Source organism: Hevea brasiliensis, chromosome 1 (assembly GCF_030052815.1).
Source record: "Hevea brasiliensis isolate MT/VB/25A 57/8 chromosome 1, ASM3005281v1, whole genome shotgun sequence".
NCBI classification, from domain to species: domain Eukaryota; kingdom Viridiplantae; phylum Streptophyta; class Magnoliopsida; order Malpighiales; family Euphorbiaceae; genus Hevea; species Hevea brasiliensis.
The window spans coordinates 99,594,664-99,621,393 of record NC_079493.1 but is presented as its reverse complement, the minus strand read 5'-3'; the positions used below and the strand labels follow the sequence as shown (position 1 = coordinate 99,621,393).

General features: G+C 32.0%; 1 protein-coding gene and 1 long non-coding RNA gene across 4 annotated transcripts in view; one reads left to right on the top strand and one right to left on the bottom strand.

Moving 5' to 3' along the window:
* Positions 1-228: 228 nt before the first annotated feature.
* The window catches only part of LOC110661771 (probable LRR receptor-like serine/threonine-protein kinase At1g53430), a 46,496-nt gene continuing 19,994 nt past the window's right edge, over positions 229-26,730 (bottom strand). Inside the window, exons 25-26 of the mRNA XM_021820519.2 lie at positions 799-949; positions 229-678 (exon numbers count right to left, since the gene is read on the bottom strand). Coding sequence (XP_021676211.2) covers positions 457-678; positions 799-949 — 373 coding nt within the window. The 3' untranslated portion in view covers positions 229-456. The remainder of the gene's footprint in view (positions 679-798; positions 950-26,730) is intronic.
* On the top strand, positions 1,190-26,126 carry LOC110661772 (uncharacterized). Of its 3 annotated transcripts, XR_009148379.1 has the most exons (4): positions 1,190-1,606; positions 2,315-2,383; positions 5,211-5,279; positions 5,909-6,019. It is a non-coding gene; the product is annotated as an uncharacterized LOC110661772 (long non-coding RNA). The 3 variants fall into 3 exon arrangements; XR_002496202.2 differs by lacking the exons at positions 5,211-5,279; positions 5,909-6,019 and adding an exon at positions 25,053-26,126; XR_009148378.1 differs by lacking the exons at positions 5,211-5,279; positions 5,909-6,019 and having other exon boundaries at positions 2,315-2,776.

Sequence of the window (26,730 nt, the reverse complement as noted above, 5' to 3'; positions counted from 1 at the left end):
GATACTGGATAGGAATTCCGACAGGTTGTGATGGGGGAACCCCTTCTAGTGCAGGGTAAGATTGCTTTGCATGTTCCGAATATAAAATACATTGAAAAGGTTCCTTCGAAATGGGGACTTTTATTATTAATATTACTACTATTACTACTACTGTTTAATGTATTCTATAAACATGTGATGGTCATCATATTCCTTTTGTGCAAAGACTTCTTAGCAGCAGGGGAAGTATAGTCCTTAAAATATTTGTAGGATTGATTGATATCATAAGACATTCTGGCTTGATTTGCAAGTGAAGAAAGGGACAAGAAGAGCAATCCACACGATGCTTGTTGTACCATTCCGCAGCATAAGTTCTCGAAATAGGAAGTTGTACACAAGTCGGTTGTGTCCAACAACATACAAGGAAAAGCCACACTTTAACTTTACATGTACATAAGCGCCAAGCAACAAACTAGTTTAAGAAGCCGGAAGTAAAGTATCAACTTGTGGAATAATGTTGAAGCATCTTTGAAGTTCACTGACAATTTCAGACATTGTGGGCCTCGAGTCAGGGACAACGTTTAAGCACTGCATTGCTATGTTTAAAATTGTCATGGCCTCAGATCGACAATCAGCTGTCATTGATAGTTTTTCATCAACCAAATCCAGCATCCTTCCTTGTTTACGTAAACTGGAAGCCTGCATTTTTGCATTAGATTTTCCTAACATTGGTAAATTTTTTGGTGCATGGTAATATAATATAATATAATAGAGCATAATTTCAAAGAGCTAAAGCATAATACTGTCAAATTCACTCACAGTATTAATCAGATATCTGTTTTCTTCTCCAGCTGGATTATAATCTATGCTTGGTTTACCGCTGACAATTTCAAGCATGACAACCCCAAGACTGTACACATCGGCTTGAACTGTAGGAGGTCTGTAAGCAAGCTCAGGTGCCATATGCATTCTGTCATAACAGATTAATGGTTAGTTTAGAAAACCTAGTAATTTTCAAAAAATTGTTTTTAACTAATGGGGACGGACAAACTCTACAAGGCTGTTAATCATGGGGGAAACGAAGTTGTAAAAATTAGTTGTGGTTCAGAAATGAAAGTTATTTCTTAAAATGTAATGCCCAATTTTTGAAAATAATCTAGTTGAATTTATAGAAAATTGATATTCAATTTATAGGAGTGGTGGGGGGAAGTTTAATATCAAATTGAACTTATAAGCGAAGATAAGAAATGTTGACGTTGAAAAATAGAACTTTGAAAAGAAGAAAGGACCAAAATGAATTTTGTTTTATAGAAACAGCTGGTTGTATTTCTCTCGCTCATTTTGGCCACGTGAATGTCCTCTCTAGCCGAAAGAAAAAATAAAAGAAGGGAAGAATCCGAAAAAGAAAGGGAAGAAGAAGAATTGAAGTATATGGGAGGAAGAGAGGATTTCAGCAGCAAGCCATGAAACGTAGCTAAAATCCAACTAATCTCAACAAAAAATAACACCTAAATCCTTTCCCAAAGCAACAATTGAACTCGTATTGCCTTCAAATTTACTGGATTTCGATGGAATTTCAGCTGGGTGAAGCTATGATCCTCAACTCCCCTTTGCACTCTTCAGTTTGGTAAATCAATTTCTCTTCTCATAAGTTTGTTTTAGAATTGTAAATGTGAATTGTGCAGATTTGTTTCCGTCAAGTAAGGGCTTTTTCATGATGAGTATAAAGGGAATTAAGGAATTATAATGCTATGTTGTGGTTGAATCAAGAATGATAAACTTAATTTGGAAAAAAATTATTGTTGGCTTGCTTTTACTTAATCAGAAAATTAAATAGCAAAGTTAGGAGTCGACTTGAGCATTAGCTTCGAATTATTTTAAGAATTCAATCATGGATCTCGATGTTATTGAGAAAAAAAAATTCATTTATAAAACACGCTTTAGAAGTGAAGTTATGAAGATAATTCCTTGCTAGTATGTGCTTTGTTTTGGAAAGTTTAAATGTTGTTTCTTGGGGATAAAGTGAGAATAAGTGATGGAATCTTTACTATGGATTTGAGAAAAATAGAAATAGAAGTTAATTTTAAGCTTTTGCTAAGGAATTATAAAATAAAGAGTTGAATTTAAGAACAGTGTATGAATTTATAAACATTATGCAGGTCTTGAATGGACAATTTTATTGAATTATGTTGTGTTTCTGAGTGCACTTTACAGGTGTTGTAATTTTTGGGGGAAAGTGTGGTTCATGGAGAAATGTTGTAGAATTTTTATTAGATATTTAATATGGAATGTGAAATTGTGGTAGATTTTTATTATTGGATTGTTATGGTTTTAGGAGGAGCTTTTGATTATGATTTAAATGGATGGAAGAGTGGTATATGTGATTTAGTACCTTACTGGACAGGTAAGTTGATAAATATATAACATTGGATTTCTATTAAATGTATATTATTTATATTATTTTCTTGCTATGCAAATGAGAATAGAAAATAATAGTTGTGTTTATTAATTAAATGAAATAAGATTTAGAATTACACCTGAATAAATACCCGAATACACTCAATGTATGCACTGAATAGGTAGCACTTTAATGACGGGTGATTTGTTTTTAGCTTAGCCTATATTTGTATTATCTTTGGGACAATGCTTGATATAAACATAGTCTTTGAGACATATATTGGGCGGTCATCTTTTGAGGATAGCTCTGCAAATGTGTATGATTAGTATTTGCATTGCTCTTGGGTTATTTATGTAATTATAGCACCCATGATGTCAGCATTACTCTCAGATTGCCAAAGTTTGTTTTATGCGAATGAGGCTATCTACAAGAAGTGTATTGCTAGTGTATGAGGATATTACTTGTAACATTTGAGCAAGTTTTAATTTAGCAACATTTTTACAGTATGAATTTATTTAGCTTAGTTACGTGATTTGGAATAAATGATATTATTTAGTTGACTTATTATGGCATAGTAAATTGGTACTATTAAGTACCAAAACCTTATCCGTTTTTCCATTGTTATTTATTTATTTATTTGCTTATTGAGTAATTATACTCAGCCCTCTCAACTCATCAGTTTTGCAAGTATTATAAGCTGAATGTTGAGTATCAGTCGGTGGTTTTGGAGCTCTTATTTGCTAGACTCCATGGTCATGGGAAGCAAAGGAAGGATGTGATATTAGTAAAGGGTTAGGGTGTGACATTTAATGGTATCAAAGCATAGGTTTTGAAGTAGACTCTAGTAATTGGAGTTATTCTGGTTATCTTATATTATTATATTTTGAAGGGATTGATGTATGATAGTTTTTTTGAGTATATAGATGAATAGTGTGTAATTTTAGTGGAAGCATGGTGGGTTTGGATTAGAAATTGAGGTTAGAGTTGAATTTATAGAAAATTGAGATTCAATTTATAGAAGTGTTGGGAGATAGTTCAATATCAATTTGGACTTATAAGTGAAGATTAGAAGTGTTGAGATGGAAAAATAGAACTTTGGAAAGAATAAAGGACCAAAATGAATTTTGTTTTAAAGGTACAGCTGGTTGCGTTTCTCCCACTCATTCTAGCCAACTGAATGTCCTCTCTAGCAAAAAAAGTGAAATAAAATAAAAGAAGGGAAGAATCGGGAAAAGAAAGGGAAGAAGAAGAATTGAAGAAGAGGTAGAGTTCAACAGCAATCCATGAAACCTAGCTAAAATCCAACCAATCTCATCAAAAAATAACACCTAAATCCTTCCCCAAAGCAATAATTGAACTCATATTGCCTTCTAATTTGCCAAAAAAAAAAAAAAGAAAAAAGAAAACTAATATTATAAGAGGGAGAGTAAGAGGGAAGACTTAAAGGTGCCCTTTTCTATTCTGGCTCTCCCAGTACTTTTGAACTCATCAGACCTCACTTTCTCTCCTCTACTAGCTTTTAAACACTTCCCTAAGCCTCAACTTTCAATTGTGAGTGTTTTATCAAAGACGGAGAAGAATAATCTGTGGATTCAATTTTACTGGGTTCCGATGGAATTTCTGCAAGGTGAAGCTATGATCTTGTTAAATTTAGGGAGACTGCTGGTGAAATTACAATTTAAATCATTTTAATTTGAGCTTATATAAGTGATTAAATTATTTTACACATCAAAATGACTAGCCAAGTCAATGTTGCAACCCAACCTCTTATATATTGCCCTTTTTACTTCATATTATTTCAATGTGGAATTCCAACACCACCCCCCCCCCCCCCCCCTCTTAAGTGCAACCACATGGTTGTTACTTGACAATTAGTTTGTATTTTTTATTTTTAACCCAATACGGGCTTTATTATACAGCCTTATGGGTGGCTAAAACTCAAAACCCAATTCGGGCTCTGAGACCATGTTAAATTCGGGGAGACTGCAGGTAAAATTACAATTTAATTCATTTTAATTTGAGCTTATATAAGTGATTAAATTGTTTTACACGTCAAAATGACTAGCTAAGTCAATGTTGCAACCCAACCACTTATATATTGCCCTTTTTACTTCATATTATTTCAATGTGGAATTCCAACAGATCCTTAACTCTCCTTTGCACTCTTCAGTTTGGTAAGTCAATTTCTTTTCTCATAAGTTTGTTTTAGAATTGAAAATGTGAAATGTGCATATTTGTTTGTGTCAAGTTAGGGCTTTTTCATGATGTTTTTAAATGGAATTAAGGAATTATAATGCTATGTTGTGGTTGAATCAAGAAAGAAAAAAATATTGTTGGCTTATTTTTACTTAATCGGAGAGTTGAATAGCAAAGTTGGGAGTTGACTTGAGCATTAGCTTCAAATTATTTTAAGAATTCAATCATGGAACTCAATATTATTGAGAAAGAAATTCATTTATAAAACGATGCTTAAGAAGTGAAGTTTTGGAAAGTTTAAATGTTGTTTATTGGGAATAAAGTGATAACAAGTGATGGAATCTTTACTATGGATTTGAGAGAAATAGAAATAAAAGTTAATTTAAAGCTTTTACTACTAAGGGATTATGAAATGAAGAGTTGAATTTAAGAATAGTGGATGAATATATAAACATTATGCAAGTCCGGAATGGGCAATTTTATTGAATTATGTTGTGTTTCTGAGTGCACTTTACTGGTGTTGTAATTCTGGGGGAAAGTGTAGTTCATGGAGAAATGCTGTTGAATTTGCATTAGATATTTAATATGAAATGTGAAGTTGTTATTGATTTGGATTATTGAATTGTTATGGTTTTAGGAGGAGCTTTTGATTATGGTTTAAATGGATAAAAGAGTGGTATCTGCGAGTTAGTACCTTACCGAACAAGTGAGTGAATAAATATATAATTTTGGATTTCTATGCATATTATTTATATTATTTTATTGCTATGCAAATGGGAACAAGGAATGCAGTTATGTGTTTATTAATTAAAAGAAATGAGATTTAAAATTACAGCTGAATAAATGGCCAAATACACTCAATATATACACCGAATAGATAGCAGCTTGATGATAGATGATTTGTTTTTGACTCAGCTTATATTTATATTGTCTATGGGATAGCGCTTGATATACATATATATGTATGACCTACATTTTTATTTCTTTTGGTTTATTTGTGTCATTATAATGCCCAAAATGCCAATATTGCTCTTAGGTTGCCAGAGTTTATTTTATACTTCCAAGATGTCAATACTATCCATAGGAAGTGTATTGTGAGCGTATGAGGATCTTATTGATTTTGTTACATTTTAGGAAGTTTTAATTCAACAATTTTTTGAAAACATGAATTTATTTAGCTTAGTTATGTGATTTGAATAAATGATATTTATTTAGCTGACTTATTCTAGCACAGCAGATTAATACTATTAAGTACCAAAATTTTATCTGTTCTTTATTTATTATTTATTTATCTGTTTATTTGAGTAATTGTATTCACCCTTCCTAATTCACCAGTTTTGCAGGTATTATAAAGTGAATGTTTAGTATCAGTTAGTAGTTTTAGAGCTCTGATTGGCTAGACTCTACGGTCTTGGGAAGTAAAGGATAAGGTATTTGTAGAGGGTTGGGGTGTGACATAAAATATATATATATATATATATATAAGCCAAGTGGGAGAGATACTCTTTTGCCTCTTTCCCTCCCTCCCTCCCTCCCTTCCTTTTCCATGCCTCCATCTCTTTCCAATTTTTATTTTTATTTTTCTCTCTTCATCTCTTTCTTATTTCTTTTTTTTATGTACTTTTGAAATTTTTATGCTTTTAGTGTCTAGGGCTTAAACTTTTTTTGTTGGCAATTCAAGACATGTACTTTCAGCCTTTTGCATTTAGATCACAAAAAGTCATAAAAATTGTCAACGTGGCGTTGAAATTAGATAGTGCTAACAACAGCAAATTCCATTCGTGGATTGCAATGAAACTTAGCTTCAATCCTGAAGTGTAAAAAGTGCAAAAGTTTAGGTTAGGGGTAAGCATTATTCGGTTCAAACCAAATAAACTAAACTGAACTACCTTAATTTGGTAATTTGGTTCAATTTTTAATATAATTTGGTTGGGTTCGGTTTTATATTATAAAAATTTTGGTTATTTCGGTTCGTTTCGATTTTGAAAAGAAAAAAATCGGTTAAATCGAACTAAACCAAATAGGTTTATTGATTTTTGAATTGATTTATTTTTATGGAGAATTTATAAATTATATGTATTTTTATATATATAAATTGTTTAATTTCATTGATTAATGGTTATTAGATTCAAATCAAGATCAAAATCAGACAAAATAACTTGAAAATCAAGTCTAAATTAAAAAATATAAAAAAATAAAATCGATCAGTTTGAACCGAACCAAAATAGAGCGGTTCGGTTCAATTCAAATTTTCATCCATTTCGATTTGGTTCGATTTCTAAAATATGTAATTCAATTTTTATGATTTGATTCGATTCGGTTCGGTTAGGTTTGAACTGAATGTTCACCCCTAGTTTAGGTACTAAAATATACTTTGCCCTGTTTATTTCAATATATCCAAAGGTAATGTTCCTTCTGATATTTGGGTTTGTTTGGTTATTAAAATTTTTGAGTTTGTTTAGAAAAATTATGTTTGATTGTTAAAATTTGGGTTGGTTTGGGGGTGAAAGTCTGTGGCCTGCAAGAAGGGAGTTGGAATAGAATTTGATCAAATAAATTGAACCAATTTATTTCAATTTAATTTGGCGTGGTAGTCTTATTAGTTTGGTTTAATTCGGTTTCTCATATAATAAATTTCGATTATTCAATTTTTTAGTTCGATTTAAAACCAAACTGATTATTTGCACACTCTAATATTAATCAACCCAATTAATACACCTCACCAAGTCCTAATTGAAACCAAATTATAATTGGTCTCCAAGTAAGGTATTGGATTTTTTTTTTTAATTGTTTTTTTGTATAATTGATTTTTAGATTTACTTTAATTTTAAACTAAATTGTAATGATTTTTGGCTATTAAAAAAAAGAAAAAAAATTATTGAACTCCTATTTTTTTTTCTTATAAAAAGAGAGAATTATAGAAATTTTTAATCCTAAAATCAAGGTTGAAATTTCTGATGAGACTCAATTTGAAAGACACAAAGCCACTAGAATTTGAATGATTCAATAGAAATGGACATGTGACATAATTTATTAATCAAATCATTTTAAAATTTTAATGGTATATAACTTTATATTTTTTAAAATAAATATCTAAGTCTCATGTTTGAAAATTTCTTGACATTTATTACAATTCTAAAGTCATTAAAAATGAAAATTATCTAAACAGTTGTAATAAAAATACAAATAATATGATTGATTTTATAGCCTTGCAAATTTTGAAGGCCTTCATAGTTGTCCTATTAGATAAAACTAAACTGTAAACCAGATTGAGTTTATCTAAAACTCGAATTGTTTGGCCCAATTTTTTTGTTGAGGCCATCAAATTTTCATGTTTATGTTAGGCTAATTATATTGATCAAATTTTGAGTTAAAATTTAATATCAAATTTACTTATGTGAGAAAACATTTGTTTTAATAATTTAATTGAATGACTACAATTTGAAAAATGGATAGGGAAACTATGTTATGTGAAAGATTTTTTTAGTCTATTGAGAAAATGAAAACATAATTCAAGCAACAATGTAGAGAAAAAGGTAAAATTCTAATTTTTCTATTTGACACGTGGCATTAAAAGAAATATCTAACCCTATATTTGGATCTTTAATTGTGCAAGGAAATTGCAGAGAAATTAAATAAGAAAAATGAACAGAAGAGAAAAGACAAGAAAAGAAATTTAATTTACTTTTTATTATTTGGATAAATTATTAGAATTAGAGAAATGTAATTTCTCTCTTAAAAGAAAATAAATGACATAAATACTTCTTTTTTATGTCTATTATGTTGTAGAATGACATTTTAGTATATTATTATAAATTTCTCTCCATTTCCATCAATTTGGAGAGAAATGGTGTGGGTTAATTACAAAGGAGAGGAGAAATTCCATTTCTCCTCATTTCTTCTTATTTCTCTTCCTTTCTTTCTTTTACTTATGTCAAAATAAGGGAATGGAGAGAAATCAAATTTCTTTTCTTCTTTTTCTTTTTCTTTTTTTTTTTTCTTCTTCTCAGGAAATGCAAAAGAATCATGATAAGCATGAGATTGAGATTGAACAAAATGGTACTGATGAAATTGTTACACCATCCATACAAATAAATTTCTATAAAGCAATATAATTTGTATGTGTGTTAAATTTTGTGTTTCTACTCTGGTTAACTATTGTCCTAAAGTGTATAAGCTTAGATTTGAAAAATTTCTTTGCTTGTCTATTTTGGTAAAAGGACTACAGTCTACTTCTTGGTTTTCTGCTCTCTTATAAGATAGATCAGTTAAGGGTGGATGAATTCCTTTTAGAATTTTTCCTTTTCCTGAAATAAAATTTTTATAAGATGATTCTAAGGTTATTAGAAACAACTTATCTTCAAAATTAGGAAGTTCTTTTTCCCTTAAGGAAAGCATATGCCTTAAAAATTCTGGGAAATTTTTAATCTCTCCTCTTCATTTATACCACTAGTACTAGTCTAGATAAGACTTCTATTGTTTTTCTGAAAAAGTTATTTGAAACCATTTATTAAATGACGTTTCTTCTTTGGATAAGGCCATTATTTTAAACGATCAATTCAAGCTTTCTTTATCATATCCCATGTCAAAGGGTGTTGGGCTTTCAGGTTTTTTTGGGTTTCCATATATAGGCTGTGCTACTTGTTCCTCTGTTCGATGGATACCTCCAATAGAACTAGATCTTTATAGAGGCTCAATGGATGACAAAGAGGACCTAGGAAGCATAGGTTCATAATACACTGTTCTTCCAGAAAATGAATTCCTGGACTTATTCCTGGCAAAGGATATAGCTACAGTGCCTTGATTTGTTTCTATTACAGGTTGAAGTTCTGTTGAGTCCTCCATTTTAGGGGGTATAGCTTCTTCTAAGACCCAATCTTCAGGTAATTTAACCTGATCCCATTGAATAGACTTTAGAACTATTAAGTTTCCTTTAGACAGATCTATGACAAATAGAGTGGTAGTACCTTTTGGAGTTATTACCTTAGTGGTTTGTTCTCTAAGGTTAGGTACTATATATGGTATTCATTGTTTTTAATGAACCCTATATATAAGGATTATATTTTTAGATCCTAGTAACATGTTATATCCAGTTGTTTTGATGTCTAAGGACAAGGCTTTCATCAAGTGTGGGTCATTTAATGACAAAGTGAAATTTGGATAGCACAAAAAATAAATCGGGCCATCACATAGTGATGATTCAACAACTCCTAATAAGGAATCATTAAAATTGTTGTGTCTTTTATCTGGGACACACAATAAGGCTGAGCTATTTAAACCTAGTCTAGTTGTAGGTTTTAATAAAACTTAAACCATTCCAATATGGAGAAAAGAATATTATTTTTTATGTTTTTTCAAAAGTTCTTCAGAAAACAAACTCCTAAAATCTAATCCTTCATGTATAGGAGTAGCTTGTTCCACATTTTTTACCACATAATTAGACTTTAAACGAAAACTAGTATTAAACTTATAAATAAGATTTGCAGAGATTGGTGATAACTTCCAATTACTTAAACTATTATCTATATCGGCTACTAATAATATTTCTTTATTTTTTTGATTTTTTCTTCTCTTTATCCTCAAACCTTGAACTAGAACTCCTAGAGCTACCCGAGAAGCTAGAAAATAATTTATCCATTTGTTTTAGATCACTGTCAATGATATTACTCCAACAGCCTAACACGCCTTTCTTCACGGCTTCAACGGCTTTTCGGACATGCGACTTGGGTTTCACTAGAACTTATGAATAACTTACCTGCTAACTTGGCTCTGATACCAATAGGGGAAGCTAGCACAAGAGAGAGAAGAGCAAGAGATAAGGGTGAGAAACTTTTAAAAATTATTATCTCTTAACAGTGCATCTAAAAAACCTATTATTATATTAAACAAAGCTAAAGTACGCTGATGCTCACGACAATCACAGAATTCATTATGTGTTTCCAGATGTTGATTAAACAAATTTGTCCCTTCACTAATCAATTCTCTTTTGAACAGTTCTACTTCACATTACCTTAAAACTAGCTCTTCATATAGAGTGTTGAAAGGAATCATCAATCGTCATTGAGAAGTGGCAGACATAAGTGAGAATCTTCTTTTAAGAAGACATGACAGATGCTTTAAAGTATGTCAGACACTCTTTAAGTGCTTTAGCAATCTTTTCATACCCTGTACAGCTCATAAGAGTCTTGACTGTCTTCAAAGTATTGCCCTTCTATGTCAATGTCGCTGTCGCTATCATTCTTCTCTTTTGCATTTGAGCTGGAAGCCTCATCGCTTCTCTTAGTGCACTAAAAAGTTGTTTCCTTAGTTCTTCTTTTGGCACCGACTTTAGTAGGTCTCTGAATAGATCAGTCAAATTTGCTATTAGAGATGGAATGGGTGTGGTTAGCTTTTCAGCCAAATAGATCAATCCCTTGGATAAGTAGACTGATGGTGGCTCGAACAATTCACATTTATCCCACCATTTAATTAGAACTCTTCTAGTTAGCTAGGGAATATGTACTATTGAGAACTCATAAATTTTTTTTAATTTTTTAGCTGAGATAATATAATCCCAACGGACTATCCAAGAAACTTTGTATAGGATAGTAAATAATAATCTTCCATCCTTTAAGGATTTATTAGAGTTAACAAATTGCTAATAGATGTCTCCTACCTTATTAGGTAGAGAAATTGGTAAAAGTCCTCAATTAAAGAACCATTCATAAAACCATGTGGAAAATTCCCATGACTCTTTTTCAAACTGAAATTGTATAAACCAGTTGAATTTTCATTGCCTGTTTTCATATAATAAGGCTCCTGTCCATGCTTGAATATAATCAAAGTAGTTAAAATATATAAGCTTTCCATAAGCCAATTCTCTCTGTTTAAAAAGAGAATCTCCCCAGTCATCGAAGGTTATGACTCTTTTGATAATAAATTTACTAAATGCCCACTCATTAGCGAATCTTTCAGTAAGCGAGAAAATTACTGAGTCAGTTTCAGCAAGGATAGCTTGGTAATATGAAAAGTCTTTAGGCAAATAAGGACTTGTTGAATGGTGTTCGGTATAAAAATTTGCTACCTCATAAGGTCTCAAATCTTTATATTTTTTATCAATGGGTGTTAAAAAGCTGTAACTGATAGGGATATATGGGTAATTTACCTCTTTACTGTTTACTGCTTCGATGCTGATAAAATAAGCATAATCTCTGAGTTTATCCACACTTTTAGGTGGAGATGGCGATATCTCATGGGTTCGCTTTAACGGAGTCATTGGTGCCTTTGAACTCATGTCCTGTAAGAAACTCACGAGTTAAAAGTTCGGGCAAAGAATTATTTTCTCCCTTGATAAATTCAATATCAAAATCAAATACTGATAAGATTGCTTTCCATCTAGCAAATATTTGTTTTGAAGTAATATTTTTAACATCTTTCAAAAGTATCTCTTTAGCACTTTTGCAGTCTATCCTTATAAGGAATTTCTGATTCAATAAATCAGGTTCAAATATTTGAACACAAAGAACTATAGCAAGAATTTCTTTTTTAACCGTTGAGTAATTAACCTGTGGTCCATTCCATATTCTACTAGTATATCTTACTAGGGATTCTTTATCGGCAATCCTCTGTTTTAGGATTCCTCCATAACCTTTATCTGAAGCATCAGTTTCTACTATCTTAAAAGCTTTAGGATGAGGTAGGGCCAGGCATGGTAAGGTTTTAACCCTTTCTTTTATTCTTTTGACAGCTAAGGTGTCCTCTTTTGTCCAGTTTGGTGGATTCTTTTTTAGTCTCTAGAAAAGTTGTTTGGTATTATATGCTAGGCTTTTGTAAAAGTCAACAACATAATTGAGGCTGCCTAAAAATCTCTACAATTGGGTTTTGTCTCTTGTTTCATTAGGAAATTTGTCGACAAACTCAATGGCTCGATCTATAGGAATAATAGATCCTTTTTCAATATTATGTCCTAAACATCTTATTTTAGTCTGGAAGAGTTTAATCTTCTTGGTTGAGACTACCGAGCCATTTAATCTTATAATTTTCATGAACACATTTAAGTGTTTAAAATGTTGATCTATTGTCCTGGAGAAAATAAGGATATCATCAATATATACAATTGCAAATGCTGTATAAGCATTAAATATTTCATTCATAATTTTTTGAAATTTAGACGGAGAATTTTTAAGCCTGAATGGCTTTACGTTCCATTCGTAATGTCCAAATGGTATAGTGAAGGCAGTTTTATACCTATCTTCTTCAGCTACTTGGATTTGCCAATAGCCTGACTTCATATTAAATTTTGAAAAATTATGGACCCCATAGAGTCTGTTTAACAAATCTCTCTTATTAGGCAATGGGTATCTTATCCATCTTAAAGCCTTATTTAAAGGCTTATAATTAATAACCAACCTTGGAACACCTCATTTAAGTTCAATAGCATTTTCAACATAAAATGCTGGACAACTCCATGGGCTTTGACTTTTTCTAATAAGCCCTTTCTTCTCGAGGTTAGCAATTTCCTTTTTACATATTTCTAAATGTCTTGGACCCATAGCAATGGGCCGAGCCTTTGTGGGTATCTTTTTTTCATTGAAATTGGGCTCATATGGTAGATTAACCACATGTTTCTTTCTATCCCAAAAGGCATTAGAAATATCAGCACAAATGCTATTTAGCATTTCTTTATGTAACAATTCGGAATCTAAAAAGAAAACCTTAGCTCTATTAATAATGGAACCCGAGGAACCTAAAGAACCTAAATCTGAAGATCATTCAGAATTGATGCAAGAGATAACCAAAAGATTAGCTAATTTGAAGCTAAAAGAAAAGGTTCTAGCTCCTTTAACAGTAGAAGCAGAAACTAATAACCTTAGAATCATCTTATAAAAATTTTATTTCAGGAAAAGGAAAAATTCTAAAAGGAATTCATCCACTCTTAACTAATCTATCTTATAAAATAACAGAAAACCAAGAAGTAGACTGTAGTCCTTTTACCAAAATAGACAAGCAAAGAAATTTCACAAATCTAAGCTTGTACACTATAGGACAACAGTTAACTAGAGTAGAAACACAAATTCAAAAATTTAAATCGAGGGATTATCATCCAGAAAAGGGAGAGTCATCTAAAAGTGGCATTGAAAAGAAAGTTTTGTTCAAACCAATGGAATCAGAAAAATTAGGCTTAAAACTAGCCAAAGAAGATCACTCTGAAATGATTAGTGAACTAACTAAAAGGTTAGTAGAATTAGGTTTGGAATCTAAAAAGAAAACCTTAGCTCCATTAATAATGGAACCCGAGGAACCTAAAGAACCTAAATCTAAAAATCATTCAGAGATGATGTAAAAGATAACCAAAAGATTAGCTAATTTGAAGCTATAAGAAAAGGTTCTAGCTCCTTTAACAGTAGAAGCAGAAACTGAAACTTCTTCTGAAGAAGAAAACATAACAATAAACAGAATAGAATCAGTGCTAAAAGCATCTGAAGAACCAAATCAAGTTAATAGGATAATTTACCCTAAGCCAAGTGCTACAATGAGTCTAAAGCCTTACTACCCTAGGCCATCTCCAGTAAATTTACAATTTGAAGATACAAGATACAACTATATGCAGTATGATGGATCTTCAGTTGTAGAATGGAATATTGATGAATTATCTGATTTCTAGATTAAAAGTGTCCTTCAATACATGACCATGTATGCTACAGCCTCTAGGGCTAAAGTAAACAATGATCAAACCATAGCTAAAGCTATGATTGCTTGTTTTATTGGCCAACTAAAAGGTTGGTGGGATTTTACCTTATCAGAAGAAGGAAAAGCACAAATTTTAAATGCAGTCAAAACTGAAAATAGATCTGACAGTCAAATTGTAGTCCCAGACTGCGTTAATACCTTATTATATATCATAGGTATATACTTTATAGGATTTGCCAGTATGTGTTAGTAGTATACCCTAGAGCATATCATTTAGTATGTATCTTATACATATTTTATTAATAAAAGGTATTTTCACTTTTTCGTTTACATAATATATTTATGTGTAATAGAAAAGGTCTATTGATATTTTGTTAGAAATTCTATTCTTAAGTTGTTAAGAATATGAGTGACAGTATTTCTAGCACAAAGTATCATAAATTGATTCACAATCGAGGATACTTCACAATAAGGACATGACTTATCCAGAAAGATTGTAATCATATTTGTTCCCAAGTTATTTATATGAGATATAAATAAGATGGAATAGTGAGTCTCATGCCATATAACAAATATGATAGGCACTTATACTTGATAAGTAGGTCGAACCAGTGACACTTATGACAAGCACATGGAGTTTACTCTTGTTAATGCATTGTCATAAATCATATCAGTGCATATAATCTTTAGACTTGAGATAGCATAGTTATCTTGTATATAGGTGGTTTGAGTTTGATACTGCTTTCATACTTGTACTGTGTATGGGTATATGGGCATGTGTTGGCTCCTACTAGTTATATCTGGAGGTAGGTGTGGATCAAGATGGAACCTATTCCTCTAAGTAAATAGGGATAAAATCCTATATTCATTTAATTGTTCTTGATGTTTCAAGTTCCTGGCCAGGACAGATAGATTTAATCAGAAAAGAGTTTCTGATGAGAAAATCTTTTTAATCAAGAACTAGAATTAAAAGAGAACATAATATTCATAGCAAATGGGGTTTGACATAAACCATGACTCCAGCTCGAATTGGGATTTTGTAACAGAGAGATTCTAGTGCATGGTAACATATGATTATAGGTTCATTTAACGTAAACCTTATTACTGATTGGGTGGCCATGGCATGCTATGCTAGGTGTTAACCATGGTCTATGAGGTGCATAAAATGATTTAGAGAAATCATTTATAGTAAGAAAGAGTTCTGATGATATTAAGAGTTGATATCACGTCTCATTGCCAATTAGTGATGAGCCTAGTAAGTCACACACATACACGAGTAATCACCAAATTAAATATAATTTAATTAATTAATTAAAGAGTTTAATTGATTAATTAAATAGGTTTGGTTCGAAATTAGATTGCAAAATCCCTAGCATGGCTTGAAACCAAACTAGGTTATTGGATGTATAGTAGAAGTTAAATTTATATTTAAAGTGTTTAGATATGAATTTAATTAATGAGAAATTAATTAATAAAGATTAATTAATTAATTTATATTTGATATAAATTGATTAGAATAAGAGAAATAATTATATTGGGTTGAGAACTCAAAATTATGACACAGGGGTATTTTGGTCATTTCACAGGGTGACATGTAGCACCATGAGATGGTGACACATGGCACTATACATAAGCTTGCCATATGTCTTTTAATCATGTAAGATGATCAAAGTCAAGATTAAATATAGGTTTGACATTTGGTATAATGTGATTGGGTCAATTAAACCTAGAGCTAATCAAAAGGTGAAATGTGGCAAGGGTTTTAAGTGGTGACCTAGCTATATAATGTGTTGTTATGAAAAGAAAAAAAAAAAAAAAAAGCTACTCATTCTCTTTGGTGCCACCACCCTTGGCTACCTCTCCCTTCTCTTCTTCTTCATCTCTCATCAATTCAAAGATATTAGCAAACAATCTCTTGAATTAAAAATACTAGAAATCGTTTCTAGTGTCCTGTTTACATCTGTAATCTCTCAAAAGGAAAAACTTAATTTTCTAATTGATGGGAAAAGCTTTAGAAGCTGTTCAAGGGGCTGCCATTGGTGATCTTGGTGTGGACAAGCTAGAGGGACAACACATGGTGTCCTAAGGCGCATCCCAAAGGTGCCAAACACACTGTAGTGCATCAAAAGGTTAGTGCACTTATTCTTGATCTAATCTAGGGTTCTAATGAATTAATCTGTTAATTCCAAAATCTTAAATGAAAAATGTAGATCCAAAAATATATTAAAAGAGTTTTAATATGCTGTTTATCATTGAAATCAAATAGATAAAAATGAATCTTGCATGATGCATGTGACCCTAGATGAAAAATTTTTTAATTCAATAATCTAAACTTGTGTTTTTCATGCTTCCGCTCCTTCAGTATGTATATGGATAGATCTCAGCAACAACTTATGAACCTTAGGTGTCCAGATTTATCTCATTTTAAATGGTGTAAAGATACATTTTTTTGCCTTATTTTCACCAGGGAAGATAATCAATTTGATTTCTGGAAAGAAAAATTTCTTTATGGATTACCCTCTTTGTTTGCTGAAAGAGTCAAAGAACAAATTAGAGATAAAAATGTAGGTATAATTCCTTATCATCTGTACACCTATGGAGGGGAAAAAAGGAGAAAGAAAAAATATTATAAGCCTAAAAGGCATCATACAAAAGAAAAGCCTGAGTCTTCTAAAAAGAATACTCGTAAAAAAGGAAAAGGGCCTTCTAAAAAGAAGGAAAAAAGACAAAGAAGTTGTTTGCTATAAATGCGGAAAAGTAGGTCATTATGCTAATAAGTGTAAAGTTAAATAGCAAATACAAGCATTATCAATAGAAAACGACTTAAAAGAGTCTTTAATTAGAATATTCCTAAATAGCTCAGATCAAGAAAACCTAGAAGTAAATGCCATAGATTACACTTCTGAAGAGAAGGAATATTCTAGCGAATCTGAAAAGGGAACAGATTGTGACGGAAACTGTGACTATTATAAATCCCTGTGTGCCTTAAATGGTCTTTGTGTTCTTACTAAAGAGGAAAGTCTGATATTAGATCTTATAGATCAAATAGAAGACTCTGAGGAAAAAAGGAAAAGACTAGAAGAATACATGATATTATACAAGGATAAAAATCCTATAGAAAAAAGATTAGAAGAAAAACAAAGTCTTTATGATCTAAAAGAGATAATGGAAAGAGTAAAAAAGGCTAAAATGCCCAAAGAGCCAGCAATAAAAGAGTTAAAATAAGAAATAAATTTAGGTTAAATCTGAATTACAAATGATAAAAGAAAGAATAACTCTTATAGAGTTACAAAATCAAAATAATATTCCTTAAAAGGAAGAAAATGAGCCAAATGTTAATAACATCAATAATTTTCAGTATGTTAGCCGAATTGATAGGGTTATTACCCACAAATGGCACACTAAAATAATAGTGGTAGTCTATAAAGAGTACTTATTTAGTACTATCACCTTAATTGATTCAGGCGCTGATCTCAACTGTATAAATGAAGAGTTAGTTTTTTCTAAGTATTTCTCTAAAACCGTAGAAGAACTACATACGGGAGATAGTAGTAAGATGATTGTTAGATTTAAATTATCTAACACTGTTATCTATAATCAAGGAATCTGTTTTGAAGTCCCATTCATCCTAATTAAGGGATTATCTCATCCTGTTATATTAGGAAATCCATTCTTACATATGTTGTTTGTGATTATATCGATATCAGAAAAGGGCATTATTACTAAAATAGATGAAAGAGAGATTATTTTTGAATTTATCTCTCAGCCTAAAATAAAAGAAATAGATGTGCTTAAAAGCAACATCAAGAATAAAGAAAAATGTATTAATTCCTTAAAACGGGAAGTGTCCTATAAGACAATAGAAGAAAAGGTTAAAGAGCCCTAACTTTCCTTTTATAAGGGAAAGTTATTGGTTGAAAACCTATTTATTCACAAAAATCTCCTAAGATTCTTTGGCCGATCAATTTTTCCTTTTGCATTTATTTATGAATTTTTAATTCATTACATAATGCTATTCCTGCCGACACTACTTCAGATGCTAATTCTCCATAGGTGTACAGATGATAAGGAATTGCACCTTCATTTTTACCTCTAATTTGTTCTTTGATTCTTTCAGCAAACAAAAAGGGTAATCCAGAAAGAAATTTTTCTTTCCAGAAATCAAATTGATTATCTTCCCTGGTGAAAATAAGAGCAAAAAAGGTATCTTTATACCATTTAAAATGAGATAAATCTGGACACCTAAGGTTCATAAGCTGTTCCTAAGATCTATCCATATACATATTCGCAGATCCTATAAAGTGTATACCTATAGTATATAATAAGGTATTAACGCAGTCTGGGACTACAATTTAACCGTCAGTTCTATTTTCAGTTTTGACTGCATTTAAAATCTGTGCTTTTTCTTCTTCTGATATGGTAAAATCCCACCAACCTTTTAGTTTTCCAGTAAAACTAGCAATCATAGCTTTAGCTATGGCTTGATCATTGTTTCCTTTAGCCCTAGAGGCTGTAGCATACATGGTCATGTATTGAAGGTACTTTTAATCTGATAATAAGATAATCCATCAATAATCCATTCTACAATTGAAGATTCATCATACTGCATATAGCTGTAACTTGTGTCTTCACATTGTAAATTTACTGGAGATGGCCTAGGGTAATAAGGCTTTAGACTCATTTTAGCACTTGACTTAGGGTAAATTATCCTATTAACTTGATTTGGTTCTTCAGATGCTTTCAGCACTGATTCTATTTTGTTTATTGCTATGTTTTCTTCTTCAGAAAAAGTCTCAGTTTCTACTTCTACTGTTAAAGGAGCTAGAACCTTTTCTTTTAGCTTCAAATTAGCTAATCTTTTGGTTATCTCTTGCATCATTTCTGAATGATCTTCACATTTAGGTTCTTTAGGTTCCTCGGGTTCCATTATTAATGGAGCTAAGGCTTTCTTTTTAGATTCCAAACCTAATTTTGCTAACCTTTTAGTTAGTTCACTAATCATTTCAGAGTGATCTTCCTTGGCTAGTTTTAAGCCTAACTTTTCTGATTCGATTGGTTTGAACAAAACTTTCTTTTCAATGCCACTTTTAGATGGCTCTCCCTTTTCTGGATGATAATACCTCGATTTAAAATTTTGAATTTGTGTTTCTACTCTGGTTAACTGTTGTCCTATAGTGTATAAGCTTAGATTTGTGAAATTTCTTTGCTTGTCTGTTTTGGTAAAAGGACTACAATCTACTTCTTGTTTTTCTGCTATCTTATAACATAGATCAGTTAAGGGTGGATGAATTCCCTTTCTTGAAATAAAATTTTTATAAGAAGATTCTAAGCTTATTAGAAATAACTTATCTTCAAAATCAGGAAGTTCTTTTCCCCTTAAGGAAAACATATGCCTTAAAAATTCTGGGAAATTTTTAATTCCTCCTCTTCCTTTATACCACTATTATTGGTCTAGATAAGACTTCTGTTGTTTTTTTGAAAAAGTTATTTGAAACCATTTATTAAATGCCATTTCTTCTTTGGACAAGACCATTATTTTAAACGATCTATCAAACTTTCTTTATCATATCCCATGTCAGAGGGTGTTGGGCTTTCAGGTCTTTTTGGGATTCCATATACAGGCTGTGCTACTTATTCCTCTATTCGATGGATACCTCCAATAGAACTAGATCTTTCTAGAGGCTCAATGGATGACAAAGAGGACCTAGGAGGCATAGGTTCAGAATACACTATTCTTCCAGAAAATGAATTCCTAGACCTATTTCTGGCAAAGGATATAGCTACGGTGCCTTGATTTGTTTCTATTATGGATTGAAGTTTTGTTGAGTCCTCCTTTTTAGGGGGATAGCTTCTTCTAAGACCCAATCTTCAGGTAATTTAACCTGATCCTATTGAATAGACTTTGGAACTATTAAGTTTCCTTTAGACAGATCTGTGATAAATAAAGTGGTAGTACCTTTTCGAGTTATTACCTTAGTGGTTTGTTCTCTGAGGTTAGGTACTATAGTATTCATTGCTTTGTAATGAATCCTATATATAAGGATTATATTTTCAGATCCTGGTAACATGTTATATCCAGTTGTTTTGATGTCTAAAGACAAGGCTTTCATTAAGTGTGGGTCATTTAATGACAAAGTGAAATTTGGATAGCACGAAAAATAAATTGGGCCATCACATAGTGATGATTCAACAACTCCTAATAAGGAATCATTAAAATTGTTATGTCTTTTATCTCGGACACACAATAAGGCTGAGTATTTAAACCTAGTCTAGTTGCAGGTTTTAATGCAACTTAAACCATTCCAATATAGAGAAAAGAATATTCTTTTTTATGTTTTTTCGAAAGTTCTTCAGAAAACAAACTCCTAGAATCTAATCCTTCATGTATAGGAGTAGCTTGTTCCACAGTTTTGACCACATTATTAGACTTTAAACGAAAACTAGTATTAGACTTATAAATAAGATTTGTAGAGATTGGTGGTAACTTCCAATTACTTAAACTATTATCTATATCGGCTACTAATAATATTTCTTTATTTTTTGATTTTTTCTTCTCTTTATCCTCAAACCTTGAACTAGAACTCCTAGAGCTACCCAATAAGCTAGAAAATAATTTATCCATTTGTTCTATATCACTGTCAACGATATTACTCCAATGGCCTAACATGCCTTTTTTCATGACTTCAACGGCTTTTCGGACATGCAACTTGGGTTTCACTAGAACTTATGAATAACTTACCTACTAACTTGGCTCTGATACCAATAGGGGAAGCTATACCCCCTAAAAAGGAGGACTCAACAGAACTTCAATCTGTAATAGAAACAAATCAAGGCACTGTAGTTATATCCTTTGCCAGGAATAGGTCCGGGAATTCATTTTCTGGAAGAACAGTGTATTCTGAACCTATGCCTCCTAGGCCCTCTTTGTCATCCATTGAGCCTTTAAATAAGGCTTTAAGATGGATAAGATACCCATTGCCTAATAAGAGAGATCTGTTAAACAGACTCTATGAGGCTCATATTTTTTCAAAATTTGATATGAAGTCAGGCTATTGGCAAATCCAAGTAGCCGAAGAAGATAGGTATAAAACTGCATTCACTGTACCATTTGGACATTACGAATGGAACGTAATGGCATTCGCGCTTAAAAATGCTCCGTCTGAATTTTAAAAAATTATGAATAAAATATTTAATGCTTATACAGTATTTGCAATTGTATATATTGATGATGTTCTTATTTTCTCCAGGACAATAGATCAACATTTTAAACACTTAAATGTGTTCATGAAAATTATAAGATTAAACGGCTTGGTAGTCTTAGCCAAGAAGATTAAACTCCTCCAGACTAAAATAAGATTTTTAGGACATAATATTGAAAAAGGATCTATTATTCCTATAGATCGAACCATTGAGTTTGCTGACAAATATCCTGATGAAATAAAAGATAAAACCCAATTACAGAGATTTTTAGGTAGCCTCAATTATGTTGCTGACTTTTATAAAAGCCTAGCACATGATGCCAAACCACTTTTCTAGAGACAAAAAGAATCCACTAAACTGGACAAAAGAGCACACCTTAGTTGTTAAAAGAATAAAAGAAAGGGTTAAAACCCTACCATGCCTGGCCCTACCTCATCCTGAAGGTTTTAAGATAGTAGAAACAGATGCTTCAGATAAAGGTTATGGAGGAATCCTAAAACAGAGGATTGCCGACAAAGAATCCCTAGTAAGATATTCTAGTGGAATGTGGAATGGACCACGGGTTAATTACTCAACGATCAAAAAGAAATTCTTACTATAGTTCTTTGTGTTCAAAAATTTGAATATGATTTATTGAATCAGAAATTCCTTATAAAGATACACTGCAAAAGTGCTAAAGAGATACTTTTGAAAGATGTTAAAAATATCGCTTCAAAACAAATATTTGCTTGATGGCAAGCAATCTTATCAATATTTGATTTTGATATTGAATTTATCAAGGGAGAAAATAATTCTTTTCCTGATTTTTTAATTCGTGAGTTTCTTACAAGACATGAGTTCAAAGGCACCAATGACTCCCTCAAAGCGAACCCATGAGGTATCGTTACCTCCACCTAAAAGTGTGGATAAACTCAGAGATGATGCTTATTCTATCAGCATCAAAGCAGTAAATAGTAAAGAGGTAAATTACCCATATATCCCCATCAGTTACAGCTTTTTAACACCCATTGATAAAAAACATAAAGATTTGAGACCTTATGAGGTAGCAAATTTTTATATCGAACACCATTCAACAAGTCCTTATTTGCCTAAAGACTTTTCATATTAACAAGCTATCCTTGCTGAAACTGACTCAGTAATTTTCTCACCTACTGAAAGATCTGCTAATGAGTGGGCATTCAGTAAATTTATTATCGAAAGAGTCATAACCTTCAATGACTGGGGAGATTCTTTTTTTAAACAGAGAGAATTGGCTTATAGAAAGCCTAGATATTTTAATTACTTTGATTATATTCAAGCATGGACAGGAGTCTTATTATATGAAAACAGGCAATGAAAATTCAGCTGGTTTATACAATTTCAGCTTGAAAAAGAGTCATAGAAATTTCCCACACGGTTTTATGAATGGTTCTTTAATTTGGAACTTTTCCCAATTTCTTTACCTGATAAGGTACGAGACATCTATGAGCAATTTGTTAACTCTAATAAATCCTTAAAGGATGAAAGATTATTATTTACTATCCTGTACAAGGTTCCTTGGATAGTCCGTTGGGATTATATTATCTCAGCTAAAAAATATAAAAATTTTCTGAGTTCTCAATAGAACATATTCTCTAGCTAACTAGACGAGTTCTAATTAAATGGTGGGACAAATGTGAATTCTTCGAGCCACCATCAGTCTACTCATCCAAGGGATTGATCTATTTGGCTAAAAAGCCGACCGCACCCATTCCATCTCCAACAACAAATTTGACCGATCTATTTAGAGACCTACTGAAGTCGGTGCCAAAAGAAGAACTAAGGAAATAACTTTTCAGTGCACTAGCAGAAGGCAGCGAGGCTTCCAACTCAAAAGCAAAAGAGAAGGATGATAGCGACAGCGACACTGACATAGAAGGGCAATACTTTGAAAACAGTCAAGACCCTTATGAGCTGTAAAAGGTACGAAAAGATTCCTAAAGCACTTAAAGAGTGTTTGCCACACTTTAAAGCATCTATCATGTATTCTTAAAAGAAGATTCCCACTTATGTCTGCCACTTCTCAATGACATATGCAATGACGATTGAAGATTCTTTTCAGACTCTATAAGAAGAGCTCCCGACTTGCTTATGAGGCAAAATGTAAAAAAAAAAAAAAAAAAAAAAAAGAAGAAGTGTGTATGAAAAGAGAATGTAATAGAGAGTTCTGAGTGTGTCTTATTGTACTAGTGTGAATTTCCTTAAAATCTGCCTTGTACTATTTTCTATTAATAAAATCTTATGGTATTTTTTCAAGCCCAATTTGCATTCTCTCATGTGTGTGATGAAGTAGATACTTTGCTCGATCAAGCAAAATCTTTAAATCAATAACTTGAATCTCTATCTCCTACCACAATTGATCTGTTGGGACAGCCTTCTGGTAAATACGATTATTAGGTATACTATTCTGCACCTGCCTCTGATAAGATTCCCATATCAGCAATTACTCCTATAGGTTGGGACGACGACTATTGCACTATAAGTATTACTGTTTAAATAATGATTATTGATGCCTGCTTATATTTCGCGTGCTATGTTTAATTTGTTGTCTGTAGATTTAACTGATAGGTGTGAAGTAGAACTATTCAAAAGAGAATTGATTAGTGAAGGGACCAATTTGTTTAATCAACATCTGGAAACACATAATGAATTCTGTGATTGTCGTGAGCATCAGCGTACTTTAGCTTTGTTTAATATAATAATAGGTTTCTTAGATGCACTGTTAAGAGATAATAATTTTTAAAAGTTTCTCACCTTTATCTCTTGCTCTTCTCTCTCTTGCGCTAGCTTCCCCTATTGGTATCAGAGCCAAGTTAGCAGGTAAGTTATTCATAAGTTCTAGTGAAACTCAAGTCGCGTGTCGGTTGAAGCCGTGAAGAAAGGCGTGTTAGGTTGTTGGAGTAATATCATTGACGGTGATCTAGAACAAATGGATAAATTATTTTCTAGCTTATCGAGTAGCTTTAGGAGTTCTAGTTCAAAGTTTAAGATTGAACAAGATGGTACTGATGAAATTGTTACACCATCCATACAAATAAATTTCTATAAAGCAATATAATTTGTATGTGTGTTAAAGCAATATAATTTACTTGATGTATATGATAATGTTATGTTATAAAATGTAGAAAAAAATACTGAAGTCTTGGTTATCAAAATTTCAATTATCAAATGGCCAGAACAAAAAGTATGCTATTAATTGTATAATTTTTCAATAAAATAGTTAGCTGAATGTTGTTTTAAAAAATATAAAATATTGTATAGTAAAACAATAAAGATTTAAAAATATTGAGAAGTATAAAAAGATTCTATTTTAAACGAAAAGAAAAAAAAAAAATGAAGATCACACATTAGGAAATGGTTATGATTTTTTATATTTTTAATTGTTTTTTGAGTATTACTATGATATTTAAGACAATATTCATGTAGGGAAGGTCATCCTTCCCTGACTTGGTAAATGGGTTCCTTCCCACCTATTGGGTCTGGTTATAGATATAGGTTGATTTTGGTTTTGGGTTTGCCGAAAAGCTCTACGCTACTGCAATCGGCCCTCCTATCTTTCGTTCCTCATGGTTTGTGCACTTTGTTTGGCCAGATTGGTTCCTGGTTTGGCTCACTCATTGTTGCTAGGGATGGCTTTTTGGGGTCTCTTTGATTTGACTTAGCCTTGCATGGGACTCATGTACTCCTCGGCATGTGTAGATTCCCTGTGACTGCTCAGTGGAGTTGGTGGTGGCGCTTCCATGGCTTTCCGCTGTTTTGCTCTGGGTTATCCCTTGCCCTAGCTAAAGTTATTAGATATGGTCTTGGGTGTTTGATGGGCCAGGCGTGTAGGTTTCTAGCTTTTGAGTTGTGGGCTTCGGTTGGTATCATAGGCTGAACTTTATTAGAATTATGCCTGCTAATTAGGCCTTTTTTTAACCTCTTGCAAGTTGTAACTGGGCTTTACTGCATTTTCATTTTTGAAGCCACAACATTTCGATAAATAATAATACTAATACTAATAATAATGTTATCCTTTCATTAAAAGTTAAGGAATTAATCAGTGATTAAAAAAATTACTAAAATACCAAGAATGCCCTTTTAGTATTTTTGCCGATTTTCCACCGTCCGACCGCCTTGCAACTCTTCCTCCTTCCACCCTATTGCAAACCAACAAAACCCTCCATCCCTTCTCAAATGTCACAAATCTCTCTGTCGCCAGCCCAACAACTCCTAACTCCCTTCTGATATTACAACCCCAACCCCACGACCACTGCTCTCCATGCCATTACCGAGTCAGATCTGGTACATCATAAGGGATTTACCACTGATCGTAGAACCAAGAAAAAAAAAAAATTTAGCTACACTTGGTGGATCAAACCCTTATCATCCCCTTACTGCTTGGCCTAATTGAGAACCACACCCTCTACATTGACATCATTTACGTTGATGCTAAGGAAAGCACAAAGCCGCTCATTGGCTCAGCTGATCTAAACTCGTCAACGTTTTCGATGACTACTGATGCATCCCAAGCACCACACTATGGTGTACCACTACTATTAGCATCGAGAGACTACACGCATGGAACTTCGTACAATGGCTACAACACCAAATCCAATTGCTATTTTTAAAATTAATTTTAGATTTGATTGTGAAAATTTTGAGCTTCAATTGAATTTTTTACTTTTTGGATGGTGAACTTTAATCTCTTTTTGATTTTTGTGGATTAGTTGGATTGGTTTGTAAATTTGTTGATTTATTTTTGAGATTTTGGGTGATTTTATTATTGAGAGAGAGAGAGAAAGGAGAGAAAGGATAGCATCGTGAGAGGGAGAAAGAGAAATTGAGGGAAATTAATTAATTAATTGAATGAAAGAGGGAGAGAGAGAAAGAGAGAAGTAGCATATGGTGAGAGGCATAGGAAGAGAAATTAAGTGAATAAATAAATTAAGGCTTTATTTGTTTTACCGAAAATATTTTCTTGGAAAATATTTTTATATTTTTTGGTGTTTGGGGTATTTAGGAAAATTAGTAAATGAAAAATGTTTTTTTGATTAAAGAGAAAATTAAGTCATTTTTTAAGAAAATGACTTTAATTTTTCAAAAAATGAAATGAAATTATTTTTCGTTTTTAAAATTTTGATAATTTTATTAAAATGTGAGCACACTTATATAAAATAAATATATATAATTAATTTAAAATTATAACTAAATAAAAAAATATTTTCCTAAAAAATATGTTTTAAAAATACAAGTTATTTTTTTTATGAAACAAACGAAGCCTAATTATA